Below are 24,775 nucleotides of genomic sequence, written 5' to 3'. Positions count from 1 at the left end.
CTCAAATGTCAGGTTTTCCTTCTTTTTATGGCTGAATAATAATCCATTGTGTATCAGTACCATTCTTTATCCATCCACCCACTAGTGGACTCAGGTTGTTTCCATATCTTGGCTATTGTAAATAATGCTGTGATGAACATGGGGGTGCATATGTCTTTTTGAGTTAGTATTTTCATTTTCTTTGGGTAAATACCCAGAAGTGGAATTGCTGGATCATATGGTAGTTCTATTTTTAGGTTTCTGAGGAACCTCCACACTGTCTTCCATAGCAGCTGCATCAATTTGCATCCCCACCAACAATGCACAGGGTTCCCTTTTCTCCACATCCTTGCCAGCTTGTTACTTCTTGTCTTTTTGATAATAGCCATTCTAACAGGTATGAGATGATATCTCATGGTTGTTTTTGATTTGCATTTCCCAGATGATTGGTGATGTGAGCATCTTTTCATGTACCTGTTAGCCATCTGGATATCTTACTCAGAAAAATTTCTCTTCAGGTCCTCTGCTCAGTTTTTAATTGGATGGTTTGTTTTTTGCTATTAAGTCATATGAGTTCTTTATATATTTTGGGTATTAACCCCTTACCAGAAACATGATTTGCAAATATTTTCTCCTATTTTCATTTTGTTGATGGTTTCCTTTGCTGTGCAGAAGCCTTTTAGTTTGTTGTAATGTATATATTTTTAGAATTGTCAGTATAATGGAAAAATAGAAGTCCGAAGATAGGCTTTACATTTCAGAAGTAATGGCACGTGTACTTTTTCAGGAAGGTTAGCTTTACACATAACAGTGTTTCTTATATCTTCGACTTCTTAACGGTTTTTTCTTCTAAGTGCGCGCGTGCATGTGTGTGTGTGTGTGTGTGTGTGTGTATTTAATCTTCTCTACTTGACCACTGTAAAACTTAGTGTTTTTCCTCTAGACCTTTTGGCACTGGAACAGGATGCTGTCTTTGGCCTGGAATCCCTTCTGGTACTTTGTAGTCAAGATGATAGTCCAGGTGCTCAAGCCACTTTAAAGGTGAAAATATCACTTATCTTAATATAATGCCTGTTTTTATTGCCTAAACTAGGGATTGGCAATCTCTCTATAAAGGACCAGATAGTAAAATATTTTAAGTTTTGTAGGCTATCTACTCTTTGTCACAACTACTCAGTTCTGCAGTGGTGGGATGAAGCAGCCATCGGCCGTGTGTGAAAGGGAACGGATAGGCAGCGTGGTGGTGTGGTAGTAAAGCTTTATTTATAAAGCCCGGCTGGAGTTGGCCAAAGGGCAGTGGTTTGTCAACTCTGGTTCAAACAAACATTTGCCCTTGATCTTCACTTTCAAAACTATCACGTTGACCATTGTTATTCCAAAGGATAGACAAAGTAAAAATCTGAGCTTTGGCTTATTTTGCCATCAGTTGACAGTGTTTATTAAGTTGTAGTAAATACATATGAAGGTCCTAGATGATATAAAGCAAAGGGAAATAGGCAGAGCTCCTGCACTTTAGGAAGTTTATAATCTGAGGTGACACTGGTAAGAGATATTTAAGATTTCTTATTATATTTTTACTATATTTAAGATACTAGAGATATTTAAGACTTTCAAAATGTGAAATGAGACTACTCTTACTGGAGTGAAATATGAAATATAATTTGTGATGGTACAAAATTAAGAGAAGTGGGATTAATAGAAGTAAAAAGCTACTAGGTAGACATTGGAGATTATAAGAACGATAGCTTGTCTAAGGTGTGATTTGAAGGAAGTCATAACTTAGTTTAGCATGTTAAGGAAAGGTTTGATGTCATAGTGATGAACAGTAAAGATATTAATACCATTAAATAAAAGCTGGTAAGAGGTGGAAAGGGAAGTAGGCAACATGTGTTTGGCAAGTGATTCATCCCCGGAATCCCTTTGGAACCACAATAAATTTATTTAAAAGTTTAAAAAAGAGAAAGAGAGAAAGAAACAAACCAGATCCTTTTCCCACCAATTGTAGGTGTCAATAAAACACTGGACTCAACACAGTGGGACATATATAGATGATCACAAAGGTCCCTGTGTTAGAGGAGTTCCCCAGCTAGAGGATACTGACATTTATCTAAGGGACTAGAATAGCAAGCAGAATGCACTAAGTTCCTTGGTGTAGTACAAACAGAAGTGCAATTCTAATGAGAGGACAGAGTTGGGAGTGATGCCTTTCAACTAAGGATGTTAGCAAAGACTTGCACAAGGAGATGTCATGTGAGTTAAGCCTTGAAAGATGGCGTAGAATTTCAACATTGAGGAAAGATCATTTGAACCCAAGGGACCGCTGCTACTAAAGGCATGAAAACAGAAATGTACTTGTTATGTTGGAAGAATGGTGAATAACCCACTATGGCTAGATGATATAATATATAAGATTGGAAAAATTGTTTGCAGCTCTGTCATGGAGTATAATCAAATATCATGCCAAGGAACTTTTTCTTGTTTCTATAGGTAGTGAGATATTAAATTTTTTTTTTAAAGATTTTATTTATTTGACAGAGAAAGACACAGCGAGAGAGGGAGCACAAGCAGGGGGAGTGGGAGAGGGAGAAGCAGGCTTCTGCCGAGCAGGGAGCCCAATGCGGGGCTCAATCCCAGGACCCTGGGATCATGACCTGAGCTGAAGGCAGATGCTTAATGACTGAGCCACCCAGGTGACCCGAGATACTAAAATTTTAAAGTAATGGACATGCTGTGACCTTCTTTGTAATTATTGTTATTTAAATGGATCTATTATGTGCCCAACTTTGTTGACAACTTGTATATACATTTCTTTCCTTCTTTACAAAAACCCATTGAGTGAAATTTTCCCCCTTTAATACTCATGAGGAAATTAAGATTCAGAAAGATAAAATAACTTGTTGAAAGATACCTAGCTAATCAAGGGCAAGCTGATCTTCAAATCTGGATCGTCAGATTCTGAAGACATCATTGTGTCTTCCTAACTCATACTGAAAGCTACATGGCTGTAGTGTGAAGGATGGGTTAATGGGCCCATCTTTTTAAGAGACTGGAATTAGGGAGAGAGATTTATGTTGTGGTAGAGAGAATGGAAAGCAGGTAGATATTGAAAACTGGACAAAAGTGGAAATGACGAGATGTAGCAATCAGTTGGCTATTTAGAAATGAGAGGACTTCTGTTTTCTGGTTCTGGTGGCTGGGATATTAGTTGATGCCATTAACTGGCCTGAATAGAAGTTCTAAAGCCAATTGGTTTTTTGGAATTCAGGTGAGAAGTGAGAGAGAAAATTAGGAGTTTCTTCCCCACTTCTGTGTGCTTAAGAGTCACCTAGGACACCTTTTTTGAACTTCAAACTATCAGTAACCCAAATACTAAAAAAAAAAGTTAATCCATTAAGTTTGGAATAGGTAGGGTCTGGGAATCTATATTTTTATTAGCATGCTGGGTGATGCTGGCATAGCTAAGTTTACAAACCATACTTTAGAAGCAATTTTTGAAAAGCAGTGAAAGTGCAGTATGGTGAGATCCCATTTGGCGTGTATTTTGCCTCTTCAGCATTGTGATTTTCTCTTCAAGTCTTTTTTTTTTTAATAATCTTAGATTGAAATGAGTGGTTAATATACAGTCCTGACTTATTTTCATTTTAAAACATGGCACATTTGTAGATTTTCATAAGATTTAGTACGCTGTGTGTTTCTTAATGAAGGAAAATGTTATGCCTACAAAAAGACCTTTTCCTTGATTTTTCCTGTTCCTTGATTTTTCTTAATAACTATACAGAGTTCTTTCTTTAAAGCTTCTGTTAATACCTTCAAAGTATAACTGGTCCATTTTCTATTCAATATGCAGATTGCTCTAAACTGTATGGTGAAGTTGGCCAAGGGCAGGCCTCACCTTAGCCAGTCAGTGGTTGAGACCTTGTTGACCCAGCTGCACAGTGCTCAGGATGCTGCGCGGATCCTGATGTGCCATTGCCTGGCAGCCATTGCCATGCAGCTGCCGGTGCTGGGTGATGGCATGCTTGGGGACCTCATGGAGCTCTACAAGGTGATTGGACGATCAGCCACAGACAAACAACAAGAACTTCTGGTAAAGAGCTGCCTTTTGAACCTACTGGGGATGAATAGATCTGGTCTAGTGGGAATTACTTTAGGAAATCAATGTTACTGTTTGACTTTACTTAAAAAGGTTAAAGTAATTGGGGCACCTGGGTGGCGCAGTCGGTTAAGCATCTGACTCTTGATTTTGGCTCAGGTGATGATTCAGGGTCATGAGATCACGCCCTGTGTCAGGTGCCATGCTCATTGCCCAGTCTGCTTGAGATTCTCTGCTTCTCCCTCTGCCCCTCCCCCTGCTCACTCTCTCTCTCAAATAAACAAATCTTAATGAAGAATAGAGCTCAAATTGAGTATTCATTGAAGTATTAACAACCATGAAAAAAATGTTGATTTTGTCTAAAATGACATGTTCTTAGTAAAATAAAATTTTCTTCCTTAAGAAAAAAAAAAAAACCTTTTTTTTAAAAAAAAGATTAAAGTAATTATGTAAGATCAAGAGTATGCTGAAGTCAGAATAGAAGTGGAACGATGAGCTTTTGACTATTTCCAACTTTTGATTTACAAAGCTCTGTTTAGTTCGGATCTAAAACTGCCTTCTTCCTTAGCCCTGTCAGATCAGTTTAGTGTAGCAAAGCCTTCAGTCTGATATTTTTATTTTATTACAAAGTGAAAATAAAATTTTTTCCTTCTTATACAAAGCAAATAATGAACTAAACCCTGTTATATACTTTCAAAAGTGTAAGTTAAAGACCTAATGATTAACAGTGACCATAAATTAACCCAAGTTGCTTTTTTCCAATTCAGGACCTCTTTACCTGTTTAGAATCCAGTTTAGATTTCAGTATAGTCCTGGGGTTGAGAAAGGTGTGTGATTAGAAACAGAAGGCACAGAAGCTATATAGTAATGTTTAGTTGAAAGTTCTCCAGGGCTGAGAGTAGGCTTCATTCTAAATAAGCATAAATGAGATGTAATCCTTATTGTGGTCATCCGAAGTTAGGGGTTGTGGAAAAAGGAAATGAGATTTCTTACTCAAGCCCATTTTATATTTTATCCTCCAGGGGGCGTTGGGTAAAAGATTGCCCCCGTCTCATTCCTATCAGGAAAGATTACCCTGGTGACCAAGTGGCAGTGGTCATGGGAATAACATCATACAGTTTTCACAATATATACGGACCTTTGTATGTATCAGCCTCAGAATACTAATAAGCAAATTTTTTTGTTTATTTTTATTGAAATGGCATTTTAGTGAAGTTTATTTTTTATTGAAACGGCATTTCCAACTAATGTTCTTTATCCCATTTTTGTTAGTACTGTTATGAGGCAGTTTTAAATTATGAAACATAGTATTCAAAAAATATAAGGAATAATATGAAAACATTTGCATCCATCACCTAGCTTAGGGAAAATTATTCCCAGTCTAGTTGAATTGTACCTCCCTTACAATATCTTCTTCCTTCTCCCAGAGGTTACCACTGTCCGGAATTTCATGTTCATCATCCCCATGCATGTCATACATTTACTACCTTAGAATATATCCTAATTAATAAGCAGTATTATTTTGCATATCTTTAACTTTATATAAATGTTATCTTGTTCCATGAAATCATTTGCATGTTGTCCATCTTTGCCTATTTTGTGTGAATCATCTATAGAGATAAGTGTATCTCTAGTTTACCCATTTCTCTACTATATAATATTTTATTGTGTGATTATATCATAATTTACCTACCCATATTTATGGGCATTGTTTCTAATTATTTGCTATTGTAAACAATGCTCTGAGCAATGGAATAAATTGCTTAATGACTTCAAAGTGGAAAATTAATAAATGTCAAAGGAAAACAAATTTGATGGGCTCTAGTTTTTGTCCCTTTTGGGTAAAGTCATCTGTGACATTGGATAAAATTACATGTTTTCCTTATTTCTCTTACTTCTCGCTCAATGTTAGGTGAGTTTGGCCACTGTGATTTTTGTGGCCAGTCAGAAAGCACTCTCTGCTGAAGTAAAGGCAGTAATTAAACAGCAGCTTGAAAGTGTCTCCAATGGATGGACTGTGTACCGAATTGCCAGACAGGCATCCAGAATGGTATGTATTATCCTTCTCTAGGACCCAGGTTGGCAAAAATAGCAAAGCTTAGATTGTGTGATTCTGACTCCTAGTCAAAACTGAAAATAAATATGGAAGTACGTTTTAATCATGGGCTTGAAAGTTTTTAACTTTTCTCATTTCAGAATGGTATGTATGTTGTTACAGGGTAAATTCTACAGGAATTCAAAAAATATGAGCTCTTTCTGGCTGAAGGTTATTAGTGGCACTTCATTTTTCCCTATACTCTCATATCCACAGTCGCCTCCCACCCACCACTTCTGTCCTCCATTATCAGTACCCCACATCTTTCTTCCCTCCCTCCCCCCAACCTTGTCATTCTTACATGGAGTGGGGGGCAAGTTTTGGTATGCTGTTCCCTTCTCAGTCATATGGAAAGCCTACCAATTTTTATTTTGTTTGAGAGGAAATATAGAGCTTGGGTAGTATAGAAATCCTTTGGATACAAGTCCAGAGAGCAAAGTTTGAGAAGCATTATTCTAGGTATTGTAATGCATGTTCTCATTTTACCGCGTTTCTCAAATAGGGGAGAGCTCTATTGGCAGGACAATTCTTTGTTATACCTAACACCCCCAAGCATCCAGGTGCTGCAGGATATTGAGCATCCCTGGCCCCCAGGCCTTCAGTGGCACTCACATTCCCCCCAACAGCTCCCCTCCCCCAGTCATTTCCAGAGGCAGGTGCAATGCTTCTGATAATCACTTCAGGGAACTTGCTGGAGTCCCCAGCCCGTCCCCGCCTCACTAAATAGCTCATACAGAATGACATACACTCAGTGTTTACACTTTCTCTAGTTTGAACTAAAGTTCTAGACTTAAGTTATAGTTAATTCCATTTATTTTCTCTTTGGAACTGTTTTAGAAAAGAACTAAAGGTGTTCTGTTACATAAAAGCAGCTCAGCATATTTTCTCTGAAGAAATACTTAGACCGAGTCTTAGAGAATTATATAATGTGAGGAATGGTTGTTAAAAACTTATCCAAGGGTTTTGAGTTTGTCTTTCAGCTGCCTTTCAGCTAATTCAAGTGTGAGAACCTCATCATGTGCCCACCCTCCCCCCTTTTTTCAGGGTAACCATGACATGGCCAGAGAGCTTTATCAGAGTTTGCTGACTCAGGTTGCTTCAGAACATTTCTACTTCTGGCTAAATAGTCTGAAGGAGTTCTCACATGCAGAACAGTGCCTCACCGGGTTGCAGGAGGAGAACTATAGTTCAGCACTTTCTTGCATTGCTGAGTCTTTAAAATTCTACCACAAAGGGATTGCTTCCTTAACAGTAAGTCCTCTTGACTCTCCTTTGGTGATGATGACTTGTGTGAGAATTGTCTCAATTTTCTTTGTGGGTTATTCTGTTTGAACTACCCTGAAAAATCTGGTGATAAATACATTTAACAATATTAAATAATAGGACATGGTAGTAAATCCTTAACCCTTCCCCCACTTTTTCATATTCATAAATTGATGGAAGTTTATCATGTTGTTTTTATCAAGTACCAGGTACCACATACGAGGTGGATTACTGAATCCATGCAGAAAGGATAAGCAGGAGATAGGATATTCCCTTTCCAGACTCCTGTTCATAAGAGGTATTGGGTCAGAACCAACCATCAAATGTAAACCCTGCCACAACCCATTTCATGCCTGGCAGCTACTCCCTAAGAAGCTAAAGTTTCTTGCTTTGTAGATAAAGAAGAAATTGTCAAGGATGCTAGTGTCCCACTTTTTACCCCTCCTATTCTAAATTAAGAGTCAGCCAGCTCCTATTCTTGTTTTCTCTGCCAGGAGAGCTTATAAAGGGGTTGCAAGAAGGGTAGACCATTAACATTTCTTATGTTTCCTTGAAATTGGTTATATTCCGAAGTAAGAACCTGTACCCAAGATGAGCATTTTCTGTATTAATGCAAAGATTTATTTTCCCCTTAAGGCTAAAGAGTTTATATAGTTAACATTAAACATTTTGTAAGTATTATCACACAGCTTTTAAAATTGTATATATTTAGATGGAACCATAAAACTTTTGGTACCTGCTTATATACATTTATCCCATAATCTAAAATATTTTTAATGGTGGGCCATCCCCAAAGAAGTGCTCTAAAGTAGAATAAAGAATAAACAGATGTCACAAAAGAGACAATATTCAGAATACTGTGGGTACATATCTTTTGAAGTATAATTTTTTTTGGCTAGGATTGATTGCTGTTTTAAAACAGGAATATAGGAATGGCTTCTCTCCATCTTAAAGGGTAGCATTGACTGCTGTGATTCTTTCCTCTTGATTATTCTGAGAAGAGTGTTGTTGCCTGTATCAGACTAATAAATGCCTCAGAAAATCAAAAGGTACAATTATTGGTTGCAGTCAGTAGAATTATTTCATTTTCTAGTTCACGTGGAGCAGAAAATTGTTTATCATTCAGTACAGTAAATGGTTGGAACTGTGAAACAAACTCACAGAGCAGCAAAGCAGGTAAAATTAATATTGTGAAAATCCTGTTGAATATTTAATAGTCTTTTAATGATTTGTGTGGTATGTGTATTTAATGAGGCTTGGCAGTAATTAAGGACTGATTCTAACATAGAAGGAAAGTATTCAGTTGACAGACAGAAACCTCTTGTCTTGATCTCTTTCTGCCGTTAACATATTATGACCTAAGGCAGGTTATTGGGCCTTACATCACCTCTGTTGGAAATGGAATTCTTTTATTTAGCAGACTATAAGCACTTACTAGTGCCAGATACTACTTTGAGGATTGAAAAAAAAATCAGGAAATGATCCTCTACTTGAGAGTAGGGTAGAGAGGAAGGCAGTATGATTCTTACAGTCATTTGGAACTTACCACATTTCTGATTGTACTATACCATAAAGGGTCTTTTAAAGATTTATTTTAATCATTCATTTGGCAAGTGTAGATTTGACAGTAGCTTTGTGTCTTTGAGAAGATATGAGCATGGACTGACCTACGCCAGCCACATGAATGACCCAACATGAGATTGTACAGTTGTGAGAATTCTGCTTTTTACCTGCTTCAGCCAAACTAAACAGAAGTTCAAATTCTGTGCTTACGGGGACTGAATGGCAACGTTGAGTATCTAAATTTCCCAACACTAATTAATGATTGAGTTATCTTGCTACTTAAGAATAAAAATTATAAAAAGTATTTTAGTTTTCTGTGCTGTGTAACAAATTACCACAAATTTAGTGACTTGAGACAACCCCCCCCCTTTTTAAGATTTTATTTAAAAGAGAGAATGCGAGTGAGCGAGTGCAGGAGCAGCTGGAGGAGCAGAGGGAGACGGACAAGCAGACTCTGTGCTGAGCACGGAGCCTGTCATGAGGCTCCACCCCATAACCCTGAGATCAGGAATCCGCCGCTTAACTGACCGAGCCACTCGGGCAGCCCGGACAATACCCATGTGCCCATGAGCCAGAGGTCCAGGCAAGGCTCAGCTGGCTCCTCTGATCGTGCTGTCATAGTCACGGTCACAGTGTCAGCCAGGGCCAGTCTGGTCTGAGGCCCAAGGAGGCACAGCGTCCTCTTCTGAACTCATGTTGACAGAACTCATTTCCTCACAGCCTTCGAATTTGTGGAAGCTTCAAGGCCTGCAGGAAAATCTCTCACCTTCAAGACTGTCTTTTAAGACTGATTAGGAGACTGATTAGGAGAGATCCACCCAGAAGAATCTCCCTTTTGACTGATAAACAGTCACTTCATTAAGGATCTAAATTATATCCCCCAGCATTCCTCACCTTTGCTGTATTCCATTGGTTAGAAATAAGTTACAGATCTCTTCCACACTCAGATTACTGTTGTAATCTGGAAGATGTGGACACCGCGGAGTGTGAAGCAGAGGAACAATCTTAGCATTCTGCCTCCAGTGGTGGGTTGTTAATTGTATGTATGTATGTATGTAAGTATGTATTTATTTATTTAAGGATTTTATTTATTTGAGAGAAAGAAGAAAGCATGCCTGAGCTGGGGGCGGGGGCAGGCGCAGACGGAGAGGGGCAAGCAGACCCCACTGAGCGCAGCATCCGTCACAGAGCTCAGTCTCAGGACCCTGAGATTAACTGACTGAGCCACCCAGGTGCCCCATTTTATTTATTTTAAAATAGTAAATATGTAGAATATCTTCATATATAGTATAGAGGGTATATTTAAAAAATACAACAAATATCCAAATATACCTAGTATATTTAGGAAATGGGGCATTACCATTGCCTCTAAAATTCATGCATATTCCTCCATGTTTGTATACCATTTCCTACCCCACAAAGGTAATCACTATCCTGAATCTTCTGTATACCATTCCCTTGCCTTTCTTTATAATTTTAACATGCATTTTTGAACTCTAAACAAGGTACTATTTTATATTGTTTTTGAATTTTATATAAAAAGGAATCATATTTTTCTTCAACTTGCTCTGATTATTTAAATTATGTTCTTCAGATTCATTCATCTTGCATGAAGCTGTAGGTCAGTTTTACTGCTGTATATTCTTCCATCATATGAATATATGTCAATTTATTTGCCCATTTTAGTGTTGATGGAAATTTTAACCTTCCCAGTTTTTTGCTGTTAAAAACAGTACTGCTATGAACATTCTTGTACATATCTTTTGATACACATATGTAAAGCTTTTTCTAGGACAGCAGTCCTCAATCGGGGATGATTTTGCCCTTCCAGAGGACATTTGGCAATGTCTAGAGACATTTTTCGTGATCATGATTTGTCATGGTGTTTAGTGGGTACAGGCCAGAGATGCTGCTAAACATCCAGCAATGCACAGGACCACCCCCCTCAACAAAGAATTACTCAGTTCAAACTGTAACTAGTATACTGAGAATGAAAACCCTTCTCCAGGGCAGTAGACCTCAATCAAAGCTACATATCTGTCCCTTGTTCCAGTTTGGAAGTGTGGGGGGATGTCTCTTTTTGTCACAGGGTCAGGGGGACTACTACTGGCTTTAATGGTCAGTGGCTAAAGATGCTTAATCTCCTGAAATGCCCAGGACGCTCCTGCCTCTGTTAAGAGATACTGCTCTAATATACTACCTGGGAGTAGAATCACAAGGTTGTGTACACCTTCAGTTGACTAGCTAATACCAGGAGGCTTTCTGTTGTGGTTTACAAATTTATAATCCTCCCAGCAGTGTATAAGAGTTCCTGTCGCTCTACATTTTCCCCCTCACTTGGTATGTTCTAGACGTTCTGATTGACATTTCTCAAATTATTAATTCAATTAAACATTTTATTTATTAGATGTAATTGACATACAACATATTGGTTTCAGGTATACAGCACAATGATTCAATATTTGTATATATTGTGAGATGATCACTACAATAAGTCTAGTTAATATTCATCACCATACATAGTTAGAAAAGGTTTTCTTTTTTGTGCTGAGGTTTTCTTTTTTATCCTGAGGACTTTTAAGATCCACTCTCTTAGCACCTTTCAGACATTCAATACAATATTAACTATACTCAGATACTATACATTACATCCCTGTGATTTATTTATTTTATAACTGGAAGTTTATACTTTTGACCCCCTTTACCCATTTCACCCACCCACCACCTCTGGCAACCACAAATCTATTCTCTATCTGTGAGCTTGAAGTTTTTTGTGGTTTTTTTTGGGGGGGGTTTTGGTTTTTTTATTCCACATATAAGTGAGATCATACGTAATTTGTCTTTTTCTGACTTACTTCACTTAGCATAATATCCTCAAGTCCATCTGTGTTGTTGCAGAAGGCAAATTTTCACTTTTTTATGGCTGAATAATACTTCATTATATATACATACCACATTTTCTTTATCCATTCATATGTTGATGGACACTTAGGTTGTTTCCATATCTATTGTGAATAATGCTGCAGTGAACATGGGGATGCATATGTCTTTTTGAGACAGTGTTTGTGTTTTCTTCATATAAATACCCAGAATTGGAATTGCTGGATCATATGGTAGTTCTATTTTTAGTTTTTTGAGGAACCTCCATACTCCACAGTGGCTGCTCCAGTTTACATTTCCGCCAACAGTGCACCAGAGTTCCCTTTTCTTCACATCCTTGACAACACTTACTTGTTTTTGTCTTTTTTTTGGTCATTTATTTATTTATTTCTTTGGCAGAGAGAGAGCACAAATGGGGCAGGGGGGAGAGGGAGAAGCAGGCTCCCTGCTGATGGCCTTTCTAACATGTGTGAAGTGATATCTTGTGGTTTTGATTTGCATTTCCCTGATTAGTGATGTTGAGCATCTTTTCATATACCTGTTGGCCGTCTTTATATCTTCTTTGGAAAAATAATCTAGTCAAATCTGCTAATTTTATAATCAGATTGTTGTTTGTTTTGTTTTGCTGTTAATAAGAGTTCTTTATATTTTTTGGATATTAACTCCTTATCAGATATAGGACTTGCAAATATTTTCTCCCATTCAGTAGTTGCTTTTTCATTTTCTTGAAACAATTAATTATTTGTTTCATTTTTGGCCATTTGTGTTTTGTTTTTTTTTTTCTGTTGACTTCCAGTTGAAGTTTTTTCATTTTCCTAGCAGGTTGTTTGTCTTATTGATTTATAAGAGTTCCTTATGTGTTCTGGATACTAATTTTTTGTAGGTTATATGAGTTGCAAATATCATCTAATTTTGTAGCTTTTTTCCCCCCATTTTCTATCTTTCGATGAACAGCCATTCTTAGTAGTCTAAGACTTAGTGGTCTAAATTATTGGTCTTTCTTCCTTTATGGTTTCTGTTTTTTAAAAAAATTTTCCCCAGTTCATGCTCCCTTCACCCTTTTCCCCAGAAGTAAGCACTATTTCGATTTCTAAAACTATAGGTTAGTCTTGGCTTGTTTTTTAGCATTAGTTGGGGACCTATGCAGTATTCTTGTGATTCTAGCTTGTTTTGCTCAGCTTTATGTTTGTGTGAGTCATTCATTTTGTCGTTGTTGGCATATTGCCGTAGTTCATTCATTTTCATTGCTCTGTGATATTCTTTTGATGACTGTTAAAGCAATCTGTTTATCCATTTTTATCATTGGGGAACATTTGGGTTATTTCCAGGTTGGGACTATTAAGAGTAATTTCTGAACACTCTAATGCACATCTTTTGGTAGAGGTGTGCATTTCTTCTGGATGGTAGTGCTGTGTCACGAGATAACTTAGGTTCAGCTTTAATAAATACTGCCAAAAGTTGCCTGTGATGGTTTCCAGCTTATACTCTTACCATTATGAATGCCTTTTGGGGTTCATAGTGCTTCTTGAATCTATGTCTTGATGACTTTGATCAGTTTTGGAACACTGGGTTATTGTCTCTTTAGCTCTTGCTTCCTGTCCCTTTCTGGCTCATTTGGGACTCCAGAGAGAACGATGATAACTCTTTATCATGTCCCTTTATCTCTTACATTCTCTTCTTCCTCTTCCATCTTTTTATCTGTTCTTAGCTCTAAATGTTTTCTTCTGACCTATCTTCCACTTCAGTAATTTTTTTTTTAAGATTTGTTTATTTATTTTAGAGAGAAAGGGGGTTGGGGCAGAGGGAGAGAGAGAATCTCAAGCAAACTCTACACTGAGCGCAGAGCCTGATGTGGGGCTCGATCTCACGACCCTGAGGTCATGACCTGAGCCAAAACCAAGAGTCAAACACTTAACCGACTAGCCACCCAGGCACCCACCCCCCACTTCAGTAACTTACATTGTGTCTAATCTGCTGTCAAACCCATTCATTAAGTTCTTAATTTCATTTATTGTGGGTTTGTTTTTTTTCAGTTCTAGAATTTCCATTTGGTTATTTTATATTTTCCAGTTCTCTGCCAGGATTCTCTGTCTTGTCTTTTAATTTCTTTTAACATATTAATCATAGTTACTTTAAAAAATTTGTATCTGATTTTCTGTTTTCTGGATCTATTGTGGTTTGTATCTTTGACTTTTTTCCCCCTCTTGCTTTGGAGGATTTTGTCTTTTTTGTATGCTTTATTTTTTATTTGGTTTTGGACAATGTAGATGAAAAGTTACAGTGATTACATCATCCAGAGCCTTATATATCTTTTTTTGCCTTTGGCAGGCAGTTAGGCTAAGAGTGCCTTAATCCAACCAAGGACTGAACTGATTAAAAGCTAGGCTTCAGTCCTTAGGAGGGCCAGTATAGTTTTGGGCTCTCCTAACTCGTAGGGCATAGCCCTTTGAGGTTACAGCCAAAAGCCTAAAGTGTTTTCCTCAGCCCCCTCCTGGTCTTATGAGACTGCTGAAAATTCTGCTCAGACTCTCAGGAGCAGCTTTCAAGTTAGCAAACATCTCAAGGGAGAAAATGTCACCAAATGTCAGTCCTACGTCCTTGCATTTCCCATTTCTCCATGATTTTTGGCTTTGAAATCCTTTTTGCCTTAGTAAGCTCTTCAGTGCTTTCAAATATATTATGTTTGTAATATTGTATTCAGTTTTCACAGCTGTTGTTAGTAGGAGGGCTGGTTTAAAACAGTCTAGTCCACGATTGCTTTATGCTTGGCTTATTCTTTCAAAATCTGAGATTATACTAAGTAAAATAAGCCAGTTGCAAGAAGACAAGTACTATATGATTCCACTTATATGAGATATCTAAAGAAGTCAAATTTATGGAGACAAAAGTAGAATGATGGTTACCAGGGACTTCTGGTCCATGGTTTAGGTTTACTCTTGGTTGTATGTTCTTTACCATTGTGTGAGCTCATCAGGTAAATTTTTTTTTTTTTTAACTGAGCTCATCAGGTAAATTTTTTTTTTAGCCATATTGGTTTCTTTAGGTAGCTCCATTTAGAAAATTGGATATGTACTACAAGTCAGAAGTTCAGTGAAGTAGCATTATATGCATGTCTAATAAGGATTTAACCTTGGGGCACCTGGGTAGCTCAGTTGGTTAAGCATCCAACTCTTGATTTCAGCTCAGGTCGTGATCTCAAGGTCATGAGATCGAGCCCCATATCAAGCCCTGCATCAGGCTCTGTACTTGGTGAGAGTCTACTTGAGATTCTCTCCCTCCCTCTGTCTATCCGCGCCCCCCCCCCGCCGCTTGCACACACATGTGTGCTCTCTCTCTCTCTCTCTCAAATAATAAATAAATAAATCTTTAGAAAAAAAGATTTAACTTTATATGTTTAGGGGAAAAGATAGAAGGAACGAGAAAAAATGGAAGGAAGGAGAAAAATAGTCATTTAAATAATGGGGAAGCAAAATAGCAGTCCAACTAGTGGGAATAGTTCTTCTCAATTAGCTGATACCCCAGAGTGAGCATTAGGGAAAGCTCCGAGTTTGTTGTTCCTTCACCTGCCTGTGTTGAATTCATTGAAAATAATTCCTTCCTGAGGAAGTTTCAAGGGTAATATTGATTGCATACAATTTTTACTTTACATACTAACCTTAGAATCCCAACCTGTGTTTAAGCTTTAGCTTCAATACAAAGAAAAGAAAATAATATCCTTTTTATTTCTCATTGGCATTATTCATACTGTTATAATCTAAATTTTATTTCTTTTACATTTTTTTTACAGATGATACTACCTTTTAAAGTCTTTGGCCTCTATGACAAATCTATCTTTTCCATGTTCTTTTGAACATGTGTACTATATCTAGCATTGCTTTCCTTCAGCATTAACACAGTCCAAGATGCATAGTCACTTTCAGAGTTTCCATCTTCTATCATCAGTAAAATACTCAAAAATAAATCCAGAGTTGCAGTACATCTTCCTCATTATAACTACATCTTACTTCTCTTTCAGTTTTGTAATGCATGTTAGGACAAGATGGCCAGGGTTTTTGTCTGGTCAGATGATCTGTACTGTATTTACAGAACAGTATCATATACAGCTACTTGTATCCCTGACAAGAGTTACTGACAAGCAGTAAATTAAGAATAGCAGGTAGCAGCTTACAGGGCAGAGGAGGGGGGAATCTCCCTTCTTACAAGAGCAAATTAAATCTCTAAGGAATTAAAAGCAATTAAAATGTTCTCTCTAATCTCCTAGTCTGTGCTGTTTCATGATTAGAACAGGCATCCTAAAAGTGTGAAAACCACAGAATTCAATATATTGAGTGCAGTTACTACCTCTAACTTATATAGCTCTTTATACGTAGCTTATATATATCAAGGGTCTTGCCATTTGAGAAGGATACAAGAGCAGATGTATGTTCTTTATAAAGGATATAGGGAGTGGCTAATTGTTTCATAGAGTAAAATATGAATGCTACCAAATAACAGAACTTAACCATTTGACACTTAAAAGTAGAGAGAAGTACGCTAAGGTCAATATGTGATACTTGGCCAAATGGTACTATGGTAACTGACTTCTAGAAACGCAAAGTCAAATGCCTTGCTCTCTGGTTAGAATGGAAGTAGTATCTAAGGAGCAAAGGGCATCAGCATGGTTTAAGCTAGTCACGTCAGAGGAAATTACTTTCACTGTGCTTCCATTTATTGTTAGTTTAGCAAATTTTTGGTATGCCTTTTGTTGAAAGCACCATGCTAGGCCCTCTGCCAGAGTAGTTACTGAATGGTTAACGGGGGTCCTAGTTTCTGCCCACACTGGCTTGACTTACGTTCCTTGCCCCATCTACCTAGCTACTGCTACTCGTCGCCATCCAAGACTCAGCCCTGATGCCTCTCTTCCCCATTGAAACTTATTTGTGCGTTCTGACCTGTTCTTCCTTGGTAGCCTCTCCGTGCGTTCTAACGTGTCTGCTCAGAAGTAAATTAATCTGGGCTCACAGTGGAAAAATACAGCCATGAGGCAATATGCTTTTTTAACAGTGACCGTCGAGCACCGTGGTTCTCCTGCCCTTATCTTTCTTTCCTCCCCCCTCCCAACTTTGGAAAATCCTGCCAGTGGTTCCAGTGATGACAATTTCATGTTAGAAAGGCGGGAAGGTGATGATGAGGGGGGTTTTGGAAGAATGATCATGTCCTTGAAGTGTCCCTCAAATGATATCTTACTGGTGATAATCTAGCCAACCCCCATGCGCCGGGGTCTTCATGATTGTAGGGAGTGAGGAACCTGAATGTTGATGGAACATACAGTTTTTCACAGCTGACGCTAGTCAGTTTTTCTTTCTAATACCACATCGTTCCTCTTGTAACGTAGGTGTTTATCCATCAATGTTAGAACTACTGCTCTTTTGCACAGACGGTGACAAATACTTTGTGTGGCACCATCTGGCTACTACATTTACTTTTATCTTACATGCATCTTTTTTTCCCCCCAGGCTGCCAGTACACCACTGAATCCTTTAAGTTTTCAGTGTGAATTTGTAAAACTCAGGATTGACCTTCTACAAGCCTTCTCTCAACTTATCTGTACTTGTAATAGCCTCAAGACAAGCCCCCCACCTGCAATTGCCACGACAATTGCCATGACCTTAGGGAATGACCTTCAGAGGTGTGGTCGCATCTCCAATCAGGTGTGTCTTCACTTGGTTTTCAGTGCAGTTTTTATTTACACTTTAGAGGTTTTTGAGGTTAGTTGTGAGATGAAATTTTCTGAAATTTAAAAATCAGCTCTTTGACTAATGGACATTAACCATCAAATGCTTAACTCATCTGTCTTGCCAAAAATAGGCTGATGTTTTATTAGAATGACAAAATGACTGATGATGTCTCACTAGATTCTACATATTCATAACTGTATTGTTTTAGTGGAACTTGAAGCTAACAAAGCAATGTTTTTGTTTCTGTGCGTCATATGCATTATTATTGTAATTGTGTAAACATTTAGAATTTCGTTTACCATCTTTGTTCATTTTATTTAACAAGGTTTATAAGCATGAATGGAATGGAAATGAAAAGGGTTGAACTACTTTTTGGATTTGATTGTTTGAGGATAGATTTTTTTTTTATGTTTTGGTTTTTGTGGTATATCATTATACAATAATGATAGCATGTTCCTTGTAATTGATACTTCTCCTTCTTTTTAGATGAAACAGTCCATGGAAGAATTCCGAAGCCTTGCTTCCCGATACGGGGATCTTTATCAGGCATCTTTTGATGCTGACTCCGCAACGTTGAGGAATGTGGAACTGTATCCTAAAGCTGCTTCAATATTTCTTGTTTTTTGGAAGTATTCTTTTAAACGTAGAGCAAATGCTTTAGATATGCTTAACTAAAAATACGTATATTTAGATTGGCCTACAAATTTATTATAATTAATAACTTCTCTTTTGAAATCTAGTGTGAGCAGTATAATTTTACTTTTTAACTTCAATGAGGCTTTAAAAAAAAAAAAAAGTAGTGACTCAGTGGTGGTCTTTCTCCACCACTAGGAAGAGCCTCCAAAACGCATGTCCCACCAGTGCTGCATACTTTGTGCGCACCTGAGCTACAGTGGAGAAGGCAACACATTTTCCCATCAGAAAACCATTTTCTCTTTTGTTACCTCTGTCTTCTTCATGGTGAAAACCCGGATTCCCATCACCTTTATTAGTGATCTGTAGTTTTAGTCATCACTTTGGTTCCCTAAGTCCTCTTTGAGTTCTCCATATTTAATTAGCAGCCTCAAATGCTTTTTGAAAGGAAGGAAGAGATATATTGTTTTTAAGTTGTGGGACCTATAAATCAGTAGTGCTTGGCATTTTGGTTTTCTAAGTAAAAACCTATGAATGCTATGAACCCTTTCCTCTACAAAATGCATTTATGCACACATCCTGGCAGATTTTTGTAGTCCCAGGAGGGTTACCAGATCCCTTGAGCCCCAGCTTCAGAACCTCTGGAGCAACTACAGACCATTTTTGGTGTTGTTGCTTTTAACTTTTATCACCGAAACTCCTACTTCTAAGCGGAAGAGAACAGTTTCTGTGATTGAATCACAGAGCCTGCTGCTTGGTTCCCCCTTCCCACATTAGGCAGCCTCAGAAGTACTCTTCCCGGAGGAGAATTTAAGAATCACTATTATAAACAACATATATCCCTTAAAAGGGAAAAAAAAAAAAAATGAAGTCTCAAACCACTTAATTTGATAACATATGGTTACCTTAACTAAAAATATAATCCTCATCTTGACTTGATATTCAGGTAATATAAAGTCTACATGGATTTCTCTATTTTCATGTAAAACCTTAACATTAATCCAGACAGCAGCAGAGCTGTTTACTGATATCTCATGCAATAGAAGCCCTGATTTTGGATCCAGAATCAGCAAGGTATTTCTAATAATAGTTTACATTAAGGTACATTTTCCAGTGTTATCTTACCTAGTCATCACAACATGTGTTTTGGAAGAGGTATTATGGAAGAACAAACAGAGAAGAAGGACTTTGTTAGTATTTGCCCGAGGTCACACTCCTAGTGACAAAACTTGCTTTTTCTGACTCCCATTGTTTATTTACTTCTGCCTATTTTTTTTAAAAAGCCTTATTTATTTGTTTTAGAGGGGAGAGGGAGAGAGAGAATCTCCAGCAGACTCCCCGCCCCAAGTGCAGAGCCGAGGCGGGGCTTGCTCTCAGGACCCTGAGATCATGACCTGAGCTGAAATCAAGAGTAGGATGCTTAACTGACTGAGCCTCCCAGGTGCCCCACTGCCTCCTATTTTTAAAACATTGACTTGGAAAAATAACTGGGAAGAAATTCTTTGAATTTGAATATTTTCTTCTTGTATACTATACCTAAAATTTGGTATGAAAAATTGGGTTAATAATTAAGCTTGAATTTTTTATTCTTTGATTTCTTAAACAAAAAGATATTCCTATTTTTGCTTTATTAATATTCTTTTCTCCTCTCCCATTAACTATTCAAAATATTCTATTAAAGAATGATCCACTGTTTTTTTTCCCATTACGGTATTCTGTTTTGGAATGTGCATTTTCAACTGTCTATAATTTCCAATTAATAAGGCCTGTGATTCCAGGGTCAGCTTTCTCAAAGAGAGTATTAACAGACAGAGTGAAATTTCTCTACCCTAAAATAGTGACTCACCATTGCTTTTCAGGACAATAGCAAGATCCTTGCTAATGTTTTAAAGTTCTGCCTGCTTTCAGACTAGGCCACTTGGCTATCTTTGTCCCCACTCATCCGATCCATTTTAATATAATATTCACTTATTTTTCCTTTTATCCTGTTTTCATCAGTGTTCATTTTCTCTTCCGACTTGCAGGGCTTATTTAAAAAAAAAAAATCCTTCATTTTAAGTTTCAAAATGTTCTTAAACCTCCATGTACTTTATAGAGTCTTTGCCAATTAATTGATGCTTCGAGGATCACACCATTTCTTATTGTGCCATACTCATTTTACTTCTTAGCACCCAGATATCACTGTACTGTTGATTGGCACAATAAGTATAAGTGTTTTTCTTGATTGACTTTTTAACAGATTGGGTGCATTGTCAGCAGGGAGGGGGTGAAGGGAGTTATCCAGCCAGCTCACACATGCTACTCTCTACTCTCTGTCCTTCCTACCACTTTTTTTCACTCCTCTCCTTCCCCTCTTATCCTCCAAACCTATTCCTCTAGCCTCTGCCCTTCATAGCAGGGAAAAATTGGAAAAGAAAGTTTGCACCTTGAAGGAGGGTTCTTTGGGTTTCATTCTCAATAATATACAGCTGCAAGGAGTGGATTCCTTCTAAAACTTCTGTTCTTGATTTTATATTCTGCATCTTCCAAATAAAGAAGACCAGCTAAAAAACCTCAAGAGTGAGGCGTAATGTTGGTATTTCACTAATGTGTCTATCTTTTTCGTAGCCTAGGAGCTTTTTGGGGAGAAGAGACCTTGTCTTATTATCTCTGGCACCTAACATAGTGCCTGAGCCAGTAACAATAAATATGGATTAGGACAGGGTAAACGTCTCTAATTATGAATGTGATTGTCTGCCTCATCCCGACTTTTTAGAATTATCAAGAAGAAATATTTTGAGATGGTTGTCCATTGCATTTTTCTACTCTAGCTTTTTATTTGCTCTGTCATGATTCCTTTGCACTTAATCTTTATTTTACTGCCTAAACGATAAGGGAATAGTTTCCGATGGTGATAGAGTAACTAAGACTGGACTTTTCCTTTTATTACAAACAGCTAAAACATGTAAGTTAACTGTTTTCACATGCTGGGCAGTAGGAAACTCAGGAATGTAATCCCTCAGAGGAGGGACATAAGTAAGGTAAACACTACAATAGTCTTTACTTTCCTCTCCCTGAAGGGACTTTTTAGACTGCCTCTCAGGGAGGAGTAACCAAAGCAGAACATGGTGAAGAGATAGGGATCAGAGTTCAGGGAACCAGAAGAAGCTAGAATTTGCAGGACAGAATACAAGAGAGAGGAAGAAGCTTTCCAGGGAAAGAGCTCCAGAAATTTCACCGGCTGTGAATCTTTGGCTGAATGCTGAGCTACACATACCTAAAGGGAAACTCCACACGGCCAGGGAAACAACTACAAGGGAAAGAGTAATTACCAGGAAGCTATAAGCTGAACAATTCCCAGAGCTCACACATGTCTGAGAAATGTTTGAATACCAACTAGCCAAATGGAGAGACCTTATTGAACACTGAGAGCATTCAGAAGAAACACCAGAAGGGTCAAGAAGACATAATTCTAAATATTTATGTACAAAGTAACAGATCTTCCAAATATATCAAGCAAAAACCGAAGGAAAAAAAAGCAGAACTGAAAGAGAAATAAATCCACAGTTACAAAGTTCTCAACACTTCCCTCTGAGTAATTGATGGAACAACTTGTTGGAAAATTTCTTAGGATATAGAATACTTTAACAACACCACCAATCATTTTGATCTAATTGACCTGTATATACCAACAGCAGCATACATGTTCTTTTCAAGTGCATTTGGAACATTTAATGAGATAAACCATATGCTAGGCTAGAAAGCAAATCTCAAATTTTAAAGCATTGAAATCATATAGAATATGTTATCTGACAAATTAGAATGCACTAACAAAAATGATCTCTAGAAAATCCCCACATATTTAGAAATTAAATAAGACTTCTGAATAACCCAGTTGGTCAAGAAATCAGAAGGGAAATTAGAAAATATGTTAAACAATGAAAATGAGAAAACCACCTATCAAAACTTGTGGGATGCAGCTAAAACAGAGCTTAGAGGGAAATTGATAGCTTTAGATGTTTTTATATAATATAAAAAAGAAAGTTTAAAATCAGTAATCTAAATTTCTGCCTTATCTGAAGCTAGAAAAAGAAAGCAAATTAAACTCAAAATAATTTAAAGGAAAGAAATAACAAAAATATAAGCACTAATCAGTGAATTAGAAATAAATAGTTGAGAAAATCAGTGAAACCCAAAGCTGGTTCTTTGAAAAGATCAATAAAACTGTTAATATTAGCTAGTCTGAGCAGTAAAGGAACACAGATTACCAATATCAGAAATCAAGTAAGAGTACCAATCCAAATCCTATAGCTATTAAAAGCCATAATAAGGGAATAACAACAGATCTTCATGAACACAGGTATAAGAATCATTTTAACAAAACATGTAGAAATGGAATCCAGCAATATACAAAAGATAATACATCAAGACCAAGTAGGTTTTATCCCAGAAATACCAGATTAACAATAGAAGATCAAATGGTGTAATTTGCCATATTGCAGAATAAAGGAGAAAAGCTAAAGTAGAGGACTTAACAAACATTTCAAGTCTTACTATAAAGCTATAGTGATTAAGACAATGCAGCATTGGCTTGATGGTAGAATGGAGAGCCCAGAATATGGAGAGACCACTCACATATGTGATCATTTGATTTTTGACAAAGGTGCCAAGATAATTCAGTAGGGAAAGGATAGTTTTTTCAATGAGTGGTGCTAGGATAGCTAGTTATCTATATAGGGAGGGGAAAAAAAAAGAATTTTGACCTTGCTTCACACCATACAGAAAAATTAATTCCGAATATATCATAGACCAAAATGTAAAATTAATTTCTTTATGCTTTATTTGCGTGTAGAGTTTTTCTTAAGAGTCATACAAATGAGGTTCAGTTCGTGTCTTATTGGAACTTAAGGTACAGTACAGAGCAGGGAATATAGTACAGAGCAGGGAACAAAGCTTTGGAGCCAGGCAGATATGAACATGATGAATCCTTTATCATTCACTCCTAGCTGTAGAAATATGTGCATGGAATTTCATCTCCCTGAGCCACATATGCATGAACTACAGGTAAATAATGATGCCTGTCTCCTAGAGTGGCTGTAATGGTTAAAGGGAATAACCCATATAAAGTACCTAAGTGAAGTGCCTTAGTGGTGCCTTTTAACACACACAGTAGGTATTAAAAGGGTAATAAGGGAAGAAGAAGAACAGTCTTATGCCCAGTGTGGCTAAATTACCTATATTGCATTTTCAGGTAATCCCGTTGAAGGTTAGTTAGAATACAAAAGATTTGCTTTCTTTTCTCACTTAGAGATACTTTGAAGAAATACTTTTTGGGTGTGAGGCAGTAGAGGAAGAAAGAGGAAATCTAAGTAAAACTTTCCCAGCATGCTCTGTGTGCTAGCTCTCCCCCGAACATTCCCACACCTTCCCTGTCCATGCTTTAGATTCATGCCATTTCTGCAGCCCTGAATGCCCACCACACTTCCGTCTCTCCACATCTTGTCCATCCTGCTTGCCCAGTGGTTTGTTCAGGACCTATCTCCCGTGGCATTCCCCGCTCCCTCCACATTCTGATCTTTTATTTATATATCTTCACTGGTTATGTGGCACTTAACCTGCTGGCTTTATACTGCTGGTTACCTTTTCAAATGTCTTGGGTCTCCTTCACCTCATGGCAGAGGCAACAGTTAAACATTTTTCTACTACCTAACAACCAAAGTGATTAGCCTTACATAATTTGAAGTCAGGTCTGGGTTTAAATTTAGGGCTTGTTACTTATTAGTTATGTGACTGAAGGCAAGTCACTTAACCTCTCCAAGCCTCAGTTGGCTCATCTGTAAAATGGAAACAGCAGTGCTTACTTTGTTATTTTACAAAATAAATGAGAACATGTAGAAAGTGCCTGACACATTTAGACATTAAGATGGTGACTATTTTGGGTGATTAATTGATACTGATTTGACCTCAGTTTCCAGGAATCTGGATCTACTGGAGCTGCCCACGCAGACAGTGAATATGAGCGGAGAATGATGTCTGTATACAATCGCGTCTTGGAGGAAGTGGACTCACTCAATCGGAAATATACCCCTGTTTCTTACATGGCAAGTGTTGTTTGGTTCATTGAGTTTTTATTACACGGAAGTGGGTTTTTATCCAACTCAGGCACTTCCTAACCCTATGACTTCAGTAAATTCACCTCTCTGCCAGTTTTCTCCACACCTGTTTTATAACAGGGTTACTGTCGTACCTGCCTCGCAGCGTTTGCCGTGAGGATGAAATGAGCTAATCCATGGCAGCGCTTGGCACCTCTGTGGCTGCTGCATAGTTAATATTTCGAATCTGCTCCCCCAGAACGCAAATAATACTTCTTTTTTTTTTTTTCCTTTTTAACAATTCAACTGAAGTTGGCAATAGTTCTCAACCCTGACTACACATTAGAATCACTTTGGGAGCTTTTTAAAAAATGCATCAATACCCAGGCCACACTCTAGACCAGTTAACTTGGAATCTCTGGAGTTGAGGGCCAAGCATTAGTATTTTTCCAGGCTCCTAGGTGATTCTGTCCTCCCACTG

The 24,775-nt window shown here is 37.6% G+C and overlaps 1 protein-coding gene across 2 annotated transcripts in view; it reads left to right on the top strand.

The window, feature by feature from the left end:
• The window catches only part of INTS7 (integrator complex subunit 7), a 99,723-nt gene that overhangs the window by 59,183 nt on the left and 15,765 nt on the right, over positions 1 to 24,775 (top strand). For both annotated transcript variants that reach the window (XM_028125825.2, XM_028125826.1), the window contains 8 exons: positions 923 to 1,020; positions 3,827 to 4,066; positions 5,985 to 6,122; positions 7,212 to 7,418; positions 17,369 to 17,563; positions 18,077 to 18,180; positions 19,229 to 19,297; positions 24,171 to 24,303. In XM_028125825.2, coding sequence (XP_027981626.1) covers positions 923 to 1,020; positions 3,827 to 4,066; positions 5,985 to 6,122; positions 7,212 to 7,418; positions 17,369 to 17,563; positions 18,077 to 18,180; positions 19,229 to 19,297; positions 24,171 to 24,303 — 1,184 coding nt within the window. The remainder of the gene's footprint in view (positions 1 to 922; positions 1,021 to 3,826; positions 4,067 to 5,984; positions 6,123 to 7,211; positions 7,419 to 17,368; positions 17,564 to 18,076; positions 18,181 to 19,228; positions 19,298 to 24,170; positions 24,304 to 24,775) is intronic.

This window comes from Eumetopias jubatus, unplaced genomic scaffold, assembly GCF_037043125.1.
Source record: "Eumetopias jubatus isolate StellerSeaLion01/CBP00866 unplaced genomic scaffold, mEumJub1_p1.0 scaffold_12, whole genome shotgun sequence".
Taxonomy (NCBI): Eukaryota; Metazoa; Chordata; class Mammalia; order Carnivora; family Otariidae; genus Eumetopias; species Eumetopias jubatus.
Note: the sequence above shows the minus strand (reverse complement) of the source record. Positions and strands in the feature narration are given on the sequence as shown.